The sequence below is a fragment of the Elaeis guineensis genome, chromosome 4, assembly GCF_000442705.2.
Source record: "Elaeis guineensis isolate ETL-2024a chromosome 4, EG11, whole genome shotgun sequence".
Classification (NCBI taxonomy): domain Eukaryota; kingdom Viridiplantae; phylum Streptophyta; class Magnoliopsida; order Arecales; family Arecaceae; genus Elaeis; species Elaeis guineensis.
In genome coordinates this window covers 131,250,803-131,266,748 of record NC_025996.2, presented here as the reverse complement: position 1 = coordinate 131,266,748, position 15,946 = coordinate 131,250,803, and the positions used below count along the sequence as shown (strand labels likewise).

Below are 15,946 nucleotides of genomic sequence, written 5' to 3'. Positions count from 1 at the left end.
ATTTAGGGGGTGGCCTAACTAGGTGATTTCATTCAAAAGAATCGCTTTTGAATTACATCTGTTACTCTTATGGGTACATTACTGAATCCTCATGAAGCCTTGTTTAAAGGATACTGAAGCACCAGGAAACACACTTCTGTTAACTCTTGACTCTCAACTTATGCCGTAATTTAATGTATTTTGATACTGCTATCAGTCTGTTGTTTTGTTTTCACTCACCGAATAAATGGCAAATGCTTGTACCATGGATGGGTTTCTATTTTATTGATCACCTTTTGTATTAAAAAAAGCAATGCAAAGTAAACAAAGAACCTATTTATTCTGCAAGTGGAAGTGATACCTTGAACATCATCAAGCAATGTGCTTGGACATGAGACATGACTGTCAAACTGTCAAGGTGCCCAAGTGTCTAGAAGCATCAAATATGGGAATCTCCAAAAAATTGACACATGTCCTGATAGTATATATGTTTGTGTAAATGTATATCACTGTATGCCTATGAAGAATAAGAAGTGACACCCATGCTCCTCAGGTTCATCAAATTTGATAATTGCTTGCTATCTTGTTACGTTAGGCTTGATAACTTTCATATAGCAGTTGCAATGGTAGACACATAATGACGATGTCATCATGTATGATGGTATGAAGTGCCTCGGAGTGTCATGAGGCATTGAAGCATCTGACATGTCCAAGAACCTAACATTATAAGTGACCAGGTGACAGTCATCAAGATCCTCAAAGCCATGGAGGTCTACTTATTGATCATCTTTGTATACCTTAAGGGTAGCTTGCAGCACAATGTTAAATCAAATACTGTGTCACCAATTTGCATTCTAAGGACTCTAACTCACTATATGCATATTTAACAGTACCTCCTCTCAAAACAACTTCTAGACTTGCTTGGTTGAATGTCTTTGTTTTATAGTTTCAGCTTTGGTAACTTTTGTGATGCTGTCACAGAAGCCTAACATTCACTTTTATCTCCAATTCATCTTTAACTTTTTTGATTTATGATCTATCTTTGATAAGATATTTGTGATTTGTCAGTGTATCTTTTCTGATGTTTGATATTGTTGCAGCATGCAGAGGTTGCATGATATGGGCAGTGAAACAAAACTTCTTCCTCTTTGGAGACAGGTTCTTATTTTGCGATCAACATCCATACATTTCTTATAAATCTATATCAGAATCATAATGCTGCTGTTTAGTTTTATCACGTAATTCTTTTTCTTTGATGAATATCATGGAACTTATTCTTGAACCATTGCAAATGTTATTGTTCCCCTTATAATTTGTTGTTCTTGCAGATTAATGATTTCTTAAGTGAATTACATCGTTCTTGATATCTCAGCTGATTTTCTGTTACAATGAGTATATGATTATTATGGTTTAACTTGGAGCTGAGTAATTGCTTCAGGCAGGGGTGCAAATGAGCCAAGTTGAGCCAAGTACCAGGTTGCGCAGGCTCGACTCGTCATCTAAACAAGCTGCTCATGCTGGGCTTGAACTTGAGCCAAGCATAACATAACCTGCTCAAGATCGGTTCAACTAAGCTTAGAGTGGAGCTTTAGTCAAGCCGGGTCGAGCTTTCCCACTACATTCAAACATTACAAGTATTGAGGTTTGCCTCTAAAATGTGTTTGAGCCCAGCTCGTTTCTTGGCTGAACTGACCTCAAATGAGCTCTTAGTGAGCCAAGCCTGAGCTGCTCGTTAACAGCTTGGTTAGTTTTCACCCCTAGCTTCGAGATTCTTCAAGGGAAATTGGGAATTTAGGTATTTTAAATCATTTCTTTTTTTTTTTCAAGAAGACTCATCACAGATGCGCCAATCATTGCGGACATTAAGTATACTATGATCTAAATCATGTGGGATGAGGTTGTCTCATTTTTCCCAAGACAACCTCTCTTGACATCTAGGATAGTGCGCCATCAGATTATAAATCAATAGGATCAACATATAATTCCCATTGGTGGGGCCAGATCATAGCCATGTTGAGAATATATATATATTATATAAAACAAATTTCATAAATCAATTATTTAAATTTTCCAAAATTTATCTTACAAGAATATCAAACCACATAACATATTTCAAAACAGTTATGACCATGATAATAGCATTCTTGATCCACTTAGTCAAATATAAAATAGAGATCACAATCAAATTTAATAAACTAATAGTAATTTTTGATAGGTCATTAGAAAATACGCTTTGAAGCTTTAGGTTCCTTACCTCTTATCGCTTCAAATTCCTACTTTAATCAAGCAGGTCAGATACATCTATTCAAGGTCACTGGAATTTGATTAATTTTTTAGTCAATGTCTTCGAAGCCCAACAAATGAGAAACCCTGAAGAACGTAAAAAGGTTTAGTGAGTGGAATAAACCAGCTAGGGGCATGACTAGGCTGTGGCTTCATGCTTGAATCAAAATAGATCAAGGATAGGCTAGTAAGGTGGAGCCCAATGGCCCGAATCAATCAGTTGGTGTAATTTTATCTCATCAAAGGTCAAATTAGGATATAGGTTGGTCACTCAAATTGAGGATGGCCAAATCTAGTAGGGTTCGGCAAGGGCTATGTTGAGATGATATATTGTCTAGCCACTAAGACAGTTTAGTTTTTTTTACTAGGGTTGACTTATGCTATGGAGGGTCTGATTAGTGGGGCCCATGAGTTATGAAGAGAAGACAAACTAAAAGGGTGGAATAGGGTTGATTAGTAGATGCGGACAACGGGCCGAGCCGTCCATTACATGGCCCGGCCCGACATGAAACAACCGTGCCAAGCATGGCCCATTAAAAGGGGTCGGGCTGGGCTGTGGGATTGCGGCTCGCGGCCCAGGCCCGGCACGGCCCATAAGGGCCTGGGTTGTCACAGTTTGTGGGCTAGGCACAGCCTGACACGGTCCAGGCCCGGTCCAAGTTCGGCACGGCCCGCGTGCGTAGTGGCCCAACCCTTTTTTTGAATTTAAAAAATATAAATTTTTTTATAAATTAAAAAAGGGTTAAGGAGTAAAATTAAATATAGATGTGAGATTTTTTTTTTTGTAAAAATAAAAGATCATCTTGTAATAGTGGGGGGTTTGGCGTGGACCCCTACCGATTTATAATAATAATCGAAATGGTACAAGAGAGGGAGGGGGGCTAGGCTTGACCTCCAAATGCAATGAGGAAAAGAAGAAATTGAGGTGACTCATCTCAATAATTAAAAGATAAAAATTAAAAAGTTACAAATATCTAACATTAATAGATAAAAATCTTACTGATTGTCAGTTCGTCATGCATCGTTGGTAGTGTTTGTCGTTGTCGTCATCGAATGTTGTATTATATCCATTTTTATCTTGAAGTCTTGTCTCAGCATCCAATCAATTTTTGAAGCAAAGCAATATCTCAATTGCTTCGTCGGTCATCTTACTTTTCTTTTCGTCCAGAACACGTTGACCTGCACTAAAAGCAAATTTCAATGCTATTGTGGACATCGACGCAGCTAAGATATCACGTACAATGGCGGACAGTACAAGATATTGATTTTTAACACTTTTCCACCAGGCTAACACATCAAGATTCTCTATTTGATTTTTATCATATGCAGATTGAAGATCATTTCGTAAATAAAATTCAAGTTCATTACTTAAAGATGAAGATGTAGATAAACTTGAAGAAGTATGTGTATGTCTCCTATGTGTAATAAATGAGAAAATAGATGATGAACGAGAAGTACTAGAAGAAGAGGCACAGGTTTGTGAACGAGAAGTACTACATCCATGAACCTTTTCATCATATAAAGCATAAATATCATGAAGAAGTTGATTTATCTCAGTTTTAGCGGATTCGGAATCCTGATTCATGTTTTCACAATATGCATCAAGTAAAATTAACACACCAATTAATTTAACACGTGGATCAAATACAGCAGCTAAGTTATGCATAGGACAAATTCTGTCCCAATACTCATTCCATTTAGACTCCATTTTATAAATAATAGATTCTAAAATATCATCATATCTATGTTGTGCAAATTTTTGGCTAATAAAATATGCTTGTTGTGAAAATGAGCAAGAGGTTGGATAATAAACACTAGAAAGAATTTCAGTAGTATTATAAAAACCAACCAAAAATTCTTTCAAAATTTTACTTTTGTTCCAATCAGTTTCAGTCAATTTTAAACCTATCCACGATCATTAATATATGCACTTAATAAATTTTTATATGGATAGGCATCATGTATCATGGTATGTGTTAAGTCCCAGCGAGTAACTACATCAAGTTTAAATTTTTTAAAACATTTATCATGATCTATACACATTTGCTTAAATTCTTGAAGTCTTGCTCTTGAAGCATGAATAAAAGAAACTGCATTTCTAATTTTTATAATAACATCTTGAATCATATCCATGCCAGATTGAACAGAGAGATTTAAATTATGACATGTACATCTAATATGCAATAGATTTTCATTTAGAATGGGATGCAATGAGTCTTTCAATAATTTGATAGCAGAATTATTATTAGATGCATTATCAAAAGTAATAGACATAATTTTATCATTAATATCATATGTACATGCAGTTTGATAAATAGTATTAGAAATTTGTTGCTCAGAATGTGGAAAATCAAAAGCACGAAAGGAAGAATACGTTTATTTAATAAATCATTATCAATATAATGAGCAGTAACAGCAATAAAATAATAATTATCAATAGATGTGGTCCAAATATTAGAAGTTAATAATACTTTTGAAATTAAGACAGAAAGAGTTCTAATTAAATTTTGTTTCATTGCTAAAAAATTAGTTATAGCTACTCTTCTAAATGTACGTCTACTAGTTCTTTTATAAGCGGGTTGTAGGGCTAATTGAACATACTCTTCAAAATTAAAAGACTCACATAAACTAAAAGGTAATTCATCCTTAACTATCCATTTTACCAGTGCTTTCCTTTGATTTTCATGATTATATGCAAAATTATCTACAAGACTATCCTCTTGTATATTAAGGGTGCATTTAAGACGAGCATCACTCATCATATGGCTCTCTTGATGTCTTTTCAAATGGCTAGTTCCTCCATTATTAGTACAATTATATGATTTGGCACATTTTTTATATTTTGCTTTTAAAACTCTATCCATCGTAATTCTTTCAAAATTATTTCATACAGCATTAGTCCTCTTATGGAAAGAAGAGGCAGAGCTTTGACTTTCGATATTAGTTTCAGAGGGAGCAGGAACAGTAGTTTCTTCTCTCTCAGAAATTTGGAGAATGCCAAAATGACTCATCAAAAGATGCCATATCTAAATATGAGTTATGCAAATAATAAAAATTAACCAAAATACCAAATAGAGAAATTGAGTAGACGTAGGCCGGCGAAGATTTGTGAGCTTCTTCTTGTGCTTCTCAGGATCTCAACAAGGACCTCCAAGCTCCAAGGCTCCAATTGGTGGACTAATCCAACTGTGTAGCACTTAAATACTTGCTAATTGCTAAATATTGAATACTTGCTAAATATTGCTAGAAGAGTAGTAGAGAAGGAGAGAAGAATTGATTTGGTGTGGTGAAAATATAAGAGGAGGGGTATTTGTAGGAGTCCTAAAACTTTCATTTTCTCAAAATACCCCTAAAATTAGCCGTTTTATGGCTATTAGGGGGTAAACTGGTAAAAAATCAAAAAATAGCCATTACCCAATCCAAAAAATAAAAAAAAAGAATTAGCCTTTACAAGCTGTGCCAACAGGCCGTGTCAGGTACGACTTATTTAGGCTGCTTTTTCAAAAAAAAAGAAGAGGAAAAATGGGCCGCCCATCGGGCCCGTGTGCCGCCCATCAAGCTCGTGGGCTTGACGGGCCAGGCACGGCTTGCCAGACCCTGGGCCTAGGGTCGTGCCAGGCCAGGGTTCGAGATAAATGGGCCGTGCCAGGCACGGTCCGTTTACCAGACGAGCCGTGCCTGGCACCGCCCGTTTGGAGTCTAGCTTGGTGGGCCTAGGCCGAGCCATGCTAGGCACAGCCTAATGGCCATGTCTACTGATTAGGCGGCAGTGCTCGACGTCCTAGTTGATCCGATCTTGGACAATTTAATTAGTGGGCCGGCTCGGCCCAGTGCCCATGTCCACTGATTAGGCGGCAGTGCTCGACGTCCTAGTTTGTCCGATCTTGGACAACCTAACTAGTTTAAACATCAAACAAGAATATTGTTAGGGTATATATAACACTAGAAATTATTGATGGTGGAATCAAGCGGTGCTTGGCATGGGCTGGGTTGGGTTGGGGTTGTCATGCTGCCTAATGGCCAAAGGGTCAGGACTCCTTCCCATATCATCATAGATAATAGGGGTAGGTTTTGGGAAGGATCCCTCACGAGTGCGAAATACGGATCCTCTGCTCAAGATCGCTAATTCAGATGCCGATGTCGATACTGTCATAGGAAGGAAGAAGAGAGATAAAAAAAGACAATCAAATATGTGGATTAGTCCAAAGCTTACCTTCATGGGGTATGCAAAATTTACTGTGAAAGAAAGAACAAATATAAGAGGTCACACCCTCTCAACTCTTATACATCAATCTCTCTCTCTCTCAATAAAAAGCTCTCGATCTTTCCTTACAAAACTCTCAAAAAATCCCAAGGAAAATCCTCTGTCGCTCACCTAGACCCTTAGGCTCGCTCTTTGTTTCCATAGGCTATCAGGCTCCTTTTAAAGAGTCCAATCGAATCCAAATTGCATCTATACTCCTGTTTGCACTCAAAAACCCCTTTTGACTATTGGATTGGGTTCGCTCGTGTTTCTGATCATTCGATCGCGCAAAACAGCATTCGATCAGCGCCCTCAGCCATCAGATCGCGCCTTCCTACATGTGGACCGCGCGAAACACCTGGGTGCATTTTCATGCCATGGATTGTGCGTGCACCGTTCGTGGACCATGCGTGCACCGCGTGCATCGCGCGCGGGTGCACCTTGGACTATGCGGTGGACCGCATGTCTTGGCCCGCACGCTGCAGGTGGGCCCGCACGCTGCGGGCCTGCGCGCTACGTGTCTAGCGCCAGCAGGTTGAGCTTGTAGGCCTGTGTGTGGCTGTTTGCTGTGCCTATGGGTCTCCATCTTAGGCTTCGTTATCGTGGGCTTTTCTGCTGTGGGTTGAATTTCGAGGTGCCAAAACTCAACAATCTCCACCTCGACTCGACATTCGGCTTCCACATAATTTTGAGAGCTTCTATAATCTCGCCCTCATGCCCTTGGGCATATGCCTGACTGCTCTTTGCTGGACAAGCATGGGAGTCGAGCTAGGTCGTTTGATCCTATCTTCGTCATATGTTGTGACCTGCTTGATCTGAGATCTACTCGGGATAGCCTCTTGCGGCAATAGGAACTTCACTGTGAGACGTCACTTGTCATCCTCCTGAGTCTTTTGTCTCGTGTCTAATCTACATGTACCTAGAGTTTCACCTCGTTCTGAGCTCTTATTGGCTCCTGAAACTCCATCTCGCGCTGTGCTCCCGACCAAAAGGTAATATCCTCTACACCTCTTCCCTTTCATCACAACTTTACTGCCACGCAAAATCTTCAGAATTCCATCATTAGCTCTCCACCTACAGTTGCTTAAATCTAGTCTGCTCAGTGAAATTAGATTACTTCTGAAATAGGGTATGTATGGGATCTTGTCCAATTTCTTCATTGCTTCGTGAGTCTGTAAGCTGACAGTCTCAATGTCTTTGATCGTATAGTTCGATTTATCCGATAGATGAATAGTGCCCTCACTGCTCTCTAGGAAGTCAAACAGTTCTTCTTTGCAACAAACATGATGCGAACATGCAGAATCTAAAATCTACTATGGAGAAATAGATACTTCATCAGTAACCAAAAGAATATCATCACTTTCTTCTGTATCGCTATCTTGGATCGCCGCCACAGTAGCCCTCATTCGATCTCTGAGCTGGGCACAATCTCTGACTCGATGTTCCAATTCATCACACCTGTAACATCTGATCTTGCTGTAGTCCCTCGACTTGGACTTGGACTTGGATCTGGATCGCCCACCTTATGATCTTCAGCCCTTTCGTCCTCTACCACCACCTCTAGTCACCACCCTAGCTGAGTTGCTAGTTGAACTTGAAGCTCGATTCTCTCATCGGAAAATTTTCTTCTGGAGAAGTATAGAAATGACCTCATCTATCTTGATGATGCTTTTTTCCACAAGAAGAGCAGTCACCAAAGATTCAAAAGGAGGAAGTGATAAAAGTATGACCAACGCTCTGGTCTTCTCTTCAATCTTCTCACCAACGTTGAGGAGAGCAGTGAGGATCTTCTGAAAGTTGCTGAGATGTTCTTGCACGCTTTGCCTTTCGCTCATCTACAACTAGTAGAATTGATTTTAGAGGAAGAGAGTATTGGTGAGTGACTTTGCTGTATAGATCTCCTCGAGCTTCATCCACATCGCTGTCGGAGGTCTCGCTAAGCGCATGGATCATCACATTATCCGTTCGATATAAGCGAATCGTACTCACTGTCTGCATATGGAACCACCTCCAATCCTTCTACTCCATGGTAGTCGGTTTCTCCTCGCACAAGAGAGCATCAATCAACCCTTGTTGGATGAGTACATCCTTCATCCTCGCTTGTTATAAGAAGAAATTGTTCTTCTCATCATACCGATTGATCTCCATCTTGATTGAGCCTGTCTTCTCCATCTTCTTCAACCTCGATCAACATTACCGTAATCTGGACAACTACATACTCTGATCTACTTGTTGGGAAGGATCCCTCATGAGTGCGAAATACGGATCTCTCGTCCAAGATTGCTAATCCAGATGACGATGTCGATACCATAATAGGAAGAAGAGATAAGAAAAGGATAATTAAATATGTGGATCAGCCTAAGGCTTATCTCCACGGAGCATGCAAGCTTCACTATGAAAGAAAGAACAAATACAAGAGAAGATCACATCCTTTTAATGCTCATACATCAATCTCTCTCTCTCTCAACAAGAAGCTCTTGATCCTCCCTTACAAAGCTCTCAAAAAATCTCAAGGAAAATCTTTAGTCGCTCACCAAGACCCTTAGGCTCGCTCTTTGTTTCCACAGACCGTCAGACTCCTTTTAAAATGTCCAAATCGAGTCCCAATCGCATTTATACTTTTGTTTGCACTCAAAAACCCCTTTTGACCGTTGGATCAGGCCTGCTTGCATTCCTAACCGTTCAATTGCGCAAAACAGCATCCGATCAGCGTCCTCAATCGTTGGATCGCACCTTCTCACGTGTGGATCGTGTGTAAACCGTGCGAAATGGTCCGTGCACCGTGTGCCTCATGTGCGGGCGTGCCTTGGACTGCCCGGTGGACCACTCGTCTTGGGCTGCGCTCTGTGGGCAGGCTTGCGCGCTGCGAGGCGTGCCTAGGCGCTCGCAGGCTCAGCCTGCGGGCCTGTGCGCGGCTAGTGGGTCTCCTCTATCTTGGGCTTCGCTGTTGTGAGCTTTTCTGCTGTGGGTCAAATTTCGAGATGCCAAAACTCAACAGTAAGATCTTCTGGGGTCCATTCTTTATCAATAGCAGAGAGAGAGAGTTGCTAGAGAGAGAAAGGTAAGGATGACATTTGGGTTTGGTCAGGATGGATACAGGTGGTGTCAAAAAATTATCAACTGGAATCCGACCTATTTATTAAATAGGTCAAAAATTCAAATCTAAATTTGATATGTCTATTAAATAGGTAATTCAATTCGACCTACATAACTAATTTATTAAATGGATCAAGTCAGTGTAACTAGGTTAAAAAGGTTAAGTGGTTTTTTAATGGGTTAAACTTGTTAAGTGGGTCGGGTTAAACAGGATAGAAACAAGCCAAATAGGTTTTAAATAGGTTAAACATGTCTTAAATGGGTTTCTTGATTCAACTCCGATTTAAATAGTAAATGGATTAAATAGGTCAGATGTCTGAAATTCGAATCCAACCTAAATATTAAACAGGTTAAACGGATGGCTTTATTTAGATTCTAAAAAATAGAGAAGAAGAAGAGGGATTTTGTGAAAGAATGACTTGTATTTGTTTCATGTTACAAGAGATTCTATATATATAGCAATAAAGATCTAGGTACATCGAACCTATTGATTTCCTAATGTTATATTTCCTAAACAGGATTTGATATATTTCATGTTTAGAATTATACAGATTTGATATATATCCTATTTAGGATTATACAAGGAATATTCACATAATATGCTATCTAATTTAACATATTCTCAACACTCCCCCTCAAGCTGGAGCGTAGATGTCATATGCTCTAAGCTTGTTACAAATGTATTCAATCTAAGAGCCTCTAAGGGATTTAGTGAAAACATCTGCTAACTGATCATTTAAATTGACGAAATTGGTGGCAATACATCCTGATTCAATTTTCTGTCTAATAAAATGACAATCCACTTCTATATGTTTTGTTCTTTCGTGAAAAATCGGATTTGAGGCAATATGAAGGGCAGCTTGATTGTCACTTATCAACTTCATTTGTTTAACTTCATCACACCCCAATTCTTGAAGAAGTTGCTTTAACCAGATAAGCTCACATGTTGCAAGAGCCATAGCTTGATATTCTGCTTCTGCACTTGATCTAGCAACTACATCTTGCCTTTTACTCTTCCAAGAAATTATATTCCCTCCATTAATGACACACTATCTTGAAGTAGATCGTTTATCTGAGGGAAAACCTACCCAGTCTGCATCAGAGTACCCAATAATTTATGACCCTTGTCTTCATATAATAGACCTTGTCCTGTAGCTCTTTTGATATATCTAAGAATGTGGATTACTGCTCCCAATGACTACTACACGGAGCTTGAAGAAACTGACTAACCACACTTACAGCAAATGAAATATCTGGTCGTGTGATTGTAAGATAATTTAGGTTCCCAACCAGTCTCCGATATCTACTAGGGTCTTCCAATGGCTCCCTCCGTTTAGGAACAAGTTTGACATTCGGATCTATCGGAGTGTCTACATGTTTGCAATCTAACATGCCTGCTTCCTCTAGTATGTCTAAAGCATACTTTCTTTGCGAGATAGCAATGCCTGTTTTCGTCTGTGCTACCTTAATCCCTAGAAAGTATTTTAATTTTTCCAAATCTTTGGTCTGAAAGTGGCTGAACAAATGCTGCTTGAGTCGAGAAATCCCGTCATGATCATTGCCTGTTATGACAATGTCATCAACATAGACCATCAGATAAATGCATTTATCGTGACCATCATGACTGAAGAACACTAAATGATTAGCTTCACTTTGAGACATTTCAAACTGTTGGACCATAGCATTGAACCGTCCAAACCATGCTCTTGGAGACTGCTTTAGACCATAGAGTGACCGTCATAGGTGGCATACCAAGCCAGACTCCCCCTGAGCAACAAATCCTGATGGTTGCTCTATATACACCTCTTCGGCTAGCTCCCCATGTAAAAAGGCTTTCTTAACATCCAGCTCATGAAGTGTCTAGTGGTGCATTGCTGCCAAAGAGATAAGAAGACGGACTGATGCAATTTTAGCTACTGGAGCGAATGTATCACTATAATCAAGTCCATAAATCTAAGTGCATCCTTTGGCAACAAGACGAGCTTTTAGCCGATCAATTTCACCATTAGGACCTACCTTCACGATATACACCCAGCGACACCCAATAGCAGATTTGCCTTGTGGTAGTGGAACCAACTCCCACGTGCCATTTTTACGAAGAGTGGTCATTTCCTTTATCATTACATCTCGCCACCTTGGATGTGCCAATGCTTCTCTAACAGTCTTTGGTATGGGAACATTAGAGAAGGTAGAAACAAAGGCATAATAGGATGGAGATAAATGATGGTAACTCAGAAAATTATAAAGGGGATGTGGGTTGCGAGATGAACGAATACCTTTTTGAAGGGCAATGGGTGGAGTTGCCGCTTCTGCTGAAGGCATGATCGGAGTAGGTGATGGAGGAACAGGAGAAGAGTCACTAGGAGCTGCCATAGTACATGGAGAGAAGTATCATTGGTGTTAGTAGGAGGGTGAGAACGATGTGAGTAGACTCGAAGAGGAGGACTGACTTGTGATGGAGGAAGAATAGGAACTGATAGTGCTTGAGAAATGAGATTTATGTTTGCGATGTTTGGTGAAAAATATGGAGATGTTTCAAAGAAGGTTACATCTGCTGAGATTAAATATTTGTTTGTTGTTGGATCATAGCATTTGTAACCTTTCTGAAGACGGAAGTATCGTAAAAAGACATACTTGACTGATTTGGGCTAGATTTTGTCTTTTCCAGATGTGTGATCATGAACAAAACAAATATTGTTAAACACATGCAATGAAAGATGATGGGGCTTTTGTTTTGAAAATAGAATTGAGTGAGGACTTTGATGCTGCAACACAGAAGAAGGCATTCGGTTAATTAAATAACAAGTGGTGAGAATAGCATCCCCCAAAAAACGGAGAGGAACATGATGGTGTATAAGGTACGGGCAGTTTCTATGAGATATCGATTTTTACATTTGGCAACTCCGTTTTGCTGAGGGGTATATGCACAAATGGTCTGATGAGTGATTCCTTGAGAAGATATGAAATTGGTAAAGGGAAAAGATAAATATTCTCTTGCATTATCACTGTGTAATGTCTTAATTGAAACACCAAATTGATTACGAATCTCAGCACAGAAATTTTGAAATATAGAGAATAATTCAGAACGATTCTTCATTAAAAATACCCAAGTGCAACGGGAATAATCATCAATAAAAGTAACAAAATAATGAAATCCCAAAGTTGAATTGATACGACTTGGACCCCATATGTCTGAGTGAACAATATCAAACGTAGATGTGGCCCTATTGTTGACTCGCTTGGGAAAGGAAGCTCGAGTTTGTTTCCCAAGTTGACATGACTCACACTTTAAAGAAGACAATGTAGAAAGATTATGTACTAATTTCTGAAGTTTGGTGAGACTCGGATGACCCAGACGGCTATGAAGAAGATCAATGAAAGCAGCGGAAGTGAAAGCAACTGGTGAACTTGGATTAGAGAGGTGATATAGTCCTTGTGACTCATGTCCTGTTCCAATCGTCTTTCCCGTACCCCAGCCCTGCACAATAACAGAGTCAGCCATAAAAGTGACAGAACAATCAAGATTTTTGGTTAATTTGCTTTGATACCATGAAAAATAGAGAAGAAGAAGAGGGATTTTGTGAAAGAATGACTTGTATTTGTTTTATGTTACAAGAGGTTCTATATATAGAGCAATAAAGGTCTAGGTACAATGAATCTATTGATCTCCTAATGATATATTTCCTAAATAGGATTTGATATATTTCCTGTTTAGGATTATACAGATTTGATATATATCCTATTTAGGATTATATAGGGAAGATTCATATAATATACTATCTAATTTAACATATTCTCAACAGATTCGAACTCGTTTAGCAAAACCCAAACTTTCTTATGGCAAGTTAAATATGCGTTGGGTTGATAGGTCGGGTAATATTTTGTCAGCCTTAGAGAGAGGGGTTTCGAGTGCTAGATGAAGATGGTCGAAGGTCAAGGTTAGTGGGCACCATTGATGGCGGAGTGAGATCGATGGCTAGCAATAGAGGATTTGAGCGATAGGGCCAAAGCAAGGATCAAAACAGGGCATGCATGGGGTGAAGCTGGGGTATTTGATTGAAAATCATAGGGAGGGGTGTCTTGAGGTGGCTATAGGTGCTGGTTGGAGGATTGGTCTATGGTGGTGCTTGACATCATAGCCGGCATGTGGTTAGAGGTGGAAAAGAGAAACAGAATAGGGCCAATTGTGTTTTCTCTATTTTTTTCAAAGCGAAAATTGGAGAAGTGAGAGAAAGGGATCAAATGGGAGATAAGAATAGAGAAGAAGAAGAAGAAAAGAATAAGGAACAAGAAAAGGAACACGAAGAGGAAGAAGAGGAGTATTATAAGTAGGTGGCTGGAGTGGTGGTCAACAGCTAGAGGGTTGGCAATAGAGGCCAATGGTAGTGGTGACAAGGCAGCCAGCAACAGAAAAATAAGCAGAACAAAAACAGGGATTCGGCTCTTATCCAAAGTTTGCCGGTGGCTAGGCTTCGACGACGGCCATGACCCGATGCGGAGACTAGTCCCGATCTCTATCGACAAACACCAGCGATAGTGAAGGTTGGAAAGAAGAAAGAAGGCCAATTTTTCTGATCTAAAAATAGGGGATCTACAATCGGAACCCTTTTCTTGATGAAATCCACTAATAATCAATGGCCATAGGATTCGATAGAGGCCAATTGTAGTGGTGACAGGGCAGCCAACAATAGAAAAATAAGCAGAACAAAAATAGGGATTCAGCTCTTATCCAAAGTTTGCCAGTGGCTAGGCTTCGGCAACGGCCATGACTTGATGGGGAGAACCAGTCCCGATCTCTGGCAACAAATGCCAATGACGGTGAAGGTTGGAAAGAAGACAGAAGGCCGATTTTTCAGATCTAAAAGCAAGGGATCTACAATCGAAACCCTTTTCTTGATGAAATCCATCGATAATCCAACCGGAATCCATGATCTCAAGGTTGGAGAAAATAGGAAACAACATTACTTAAGAGAATTAAATTGTGTTTACCTTGATTTCAAGTGATGTTTGGACTAGTGTCTGGTGGCAGTGAACGAAGTTTGGAATGGGGAGAGGAAGAAATGCCACCAATTCTCTGACCTAAGGGACCAAGCATGGGTGGTGTAGGTTGAGGCGAAGGCCGGTGAACTTAAATAGGGTCGGAAAGGGGGGCATAGGAGTCCTTCAATGTGTTGGACTCCTGATGAGATCTGGGGAAGAAGACGAGTCTCATTAGAGTCTGTCTATTGCTCAGCATGTGTGGTACATGTGCTTTCCCTTTTTTTGCTAGGTTAATCTTGGGCTGGTCCACATTTGTAGTCCGGCCAAATGGACCAGGCCTAGTCCAAGATCAGGCCCTAAAGGGCCTGGGTATTACAAAATGACACCCAAAAACCTGATAACTCAACTAGATTATTTTATAGTAACTAGATATGGATCCAAACTAAATTTTGGACGATCTTATGGAATTGAAATCAGATCTATATATAGGATCCAATTTTTGCATTGTTTTGTATAGAATCCAATTTCTACTCAGATCAACCTCGGGTTTAACCATATTTCAATTCAAAAACCCAATAACTCGAATATATATATAGAAACTATACATGTAGTATATATAAATATAAGAATAAGGAGAATTGACTAATGACTTGTGCTATTTCATTTCTTCATGTTTGGGTTTGCGCTTTTTTCTGACACATGCTACCCTTAGCAGTCATTGGCTGTCATTCTAGTTCCAAAATCCCAACTAAAACTTAGACATTGTTTATGTTTCGGTCAAACTACTCATTAACTGAAATTGAAAGGTTCTGAAAGTGGTTGAATTTTTTCTAATCAATCATTCATTTCTTATATCATGCTCCTTTCCTATCGAATATGCCATAGATTCACTATACATAGAGAATGACTACGATAGCTCCTTTCAGTTTAAGGAATTGCTAACCCTTGGCTTTTTGGCCCACTAAAATCCTGTGCTGATTGAACCAAAAAAATCTCGAATCTGAACTTGATCTGATTATTAATTGAGTTTGGATACAGGTTTGGGGAGTACTCATATAGACAGATCTCAACCCAAATCCGAACTCAATTTTTCTTATTGAGTTTGGATGCGTGGATACAGCTTGGGGTCCAAGCCAAGTCTGATCCATTTAAATCCCTAGTTCCATTGTCTATATTTACGTTATTTATTGATATGTTTGTTTCAGCTTGGCATGACATAATAACCATGTTGGATGCTAGTTGGTATGCTAGTTGCGAGCACATCCCATCCCCCTGGTATTTAAATCCTTAATTTTGACTAATATAGAATGAAAGATGAAAATTTAGACATGAATCCTTTCTGCAATTGATCAAGTGCCTAACTCT

The 15,946-nt window shown here is 39.5% G+C and overlaps 1 protein-coding gene across 2 annotated transcripts in view; it reads left to right on the top strand.

Annotated features, from left to right (window-relative positions):
* LOC105042656 (phosphoinositide phosphatase SAC6) overlaps positions 1-15,946 on the top strand; it is an 80,916-nt gene that overhangs the window by 19,542 nt on the left and 45,428 nt on the right. For both annotated transcript variants that reach the window (XM_029263867.2, XM_010919943.4), the window contains exon 6: positions 1,080-1,137. In XM_029263867.2, the coding sequence (XP_029119700.1) occupies positions 1,080-1,137 (58 nt within the window). The remainder of the gene's footprint in view (positions 1-1,079; positions 1,138-15,946) is intronic.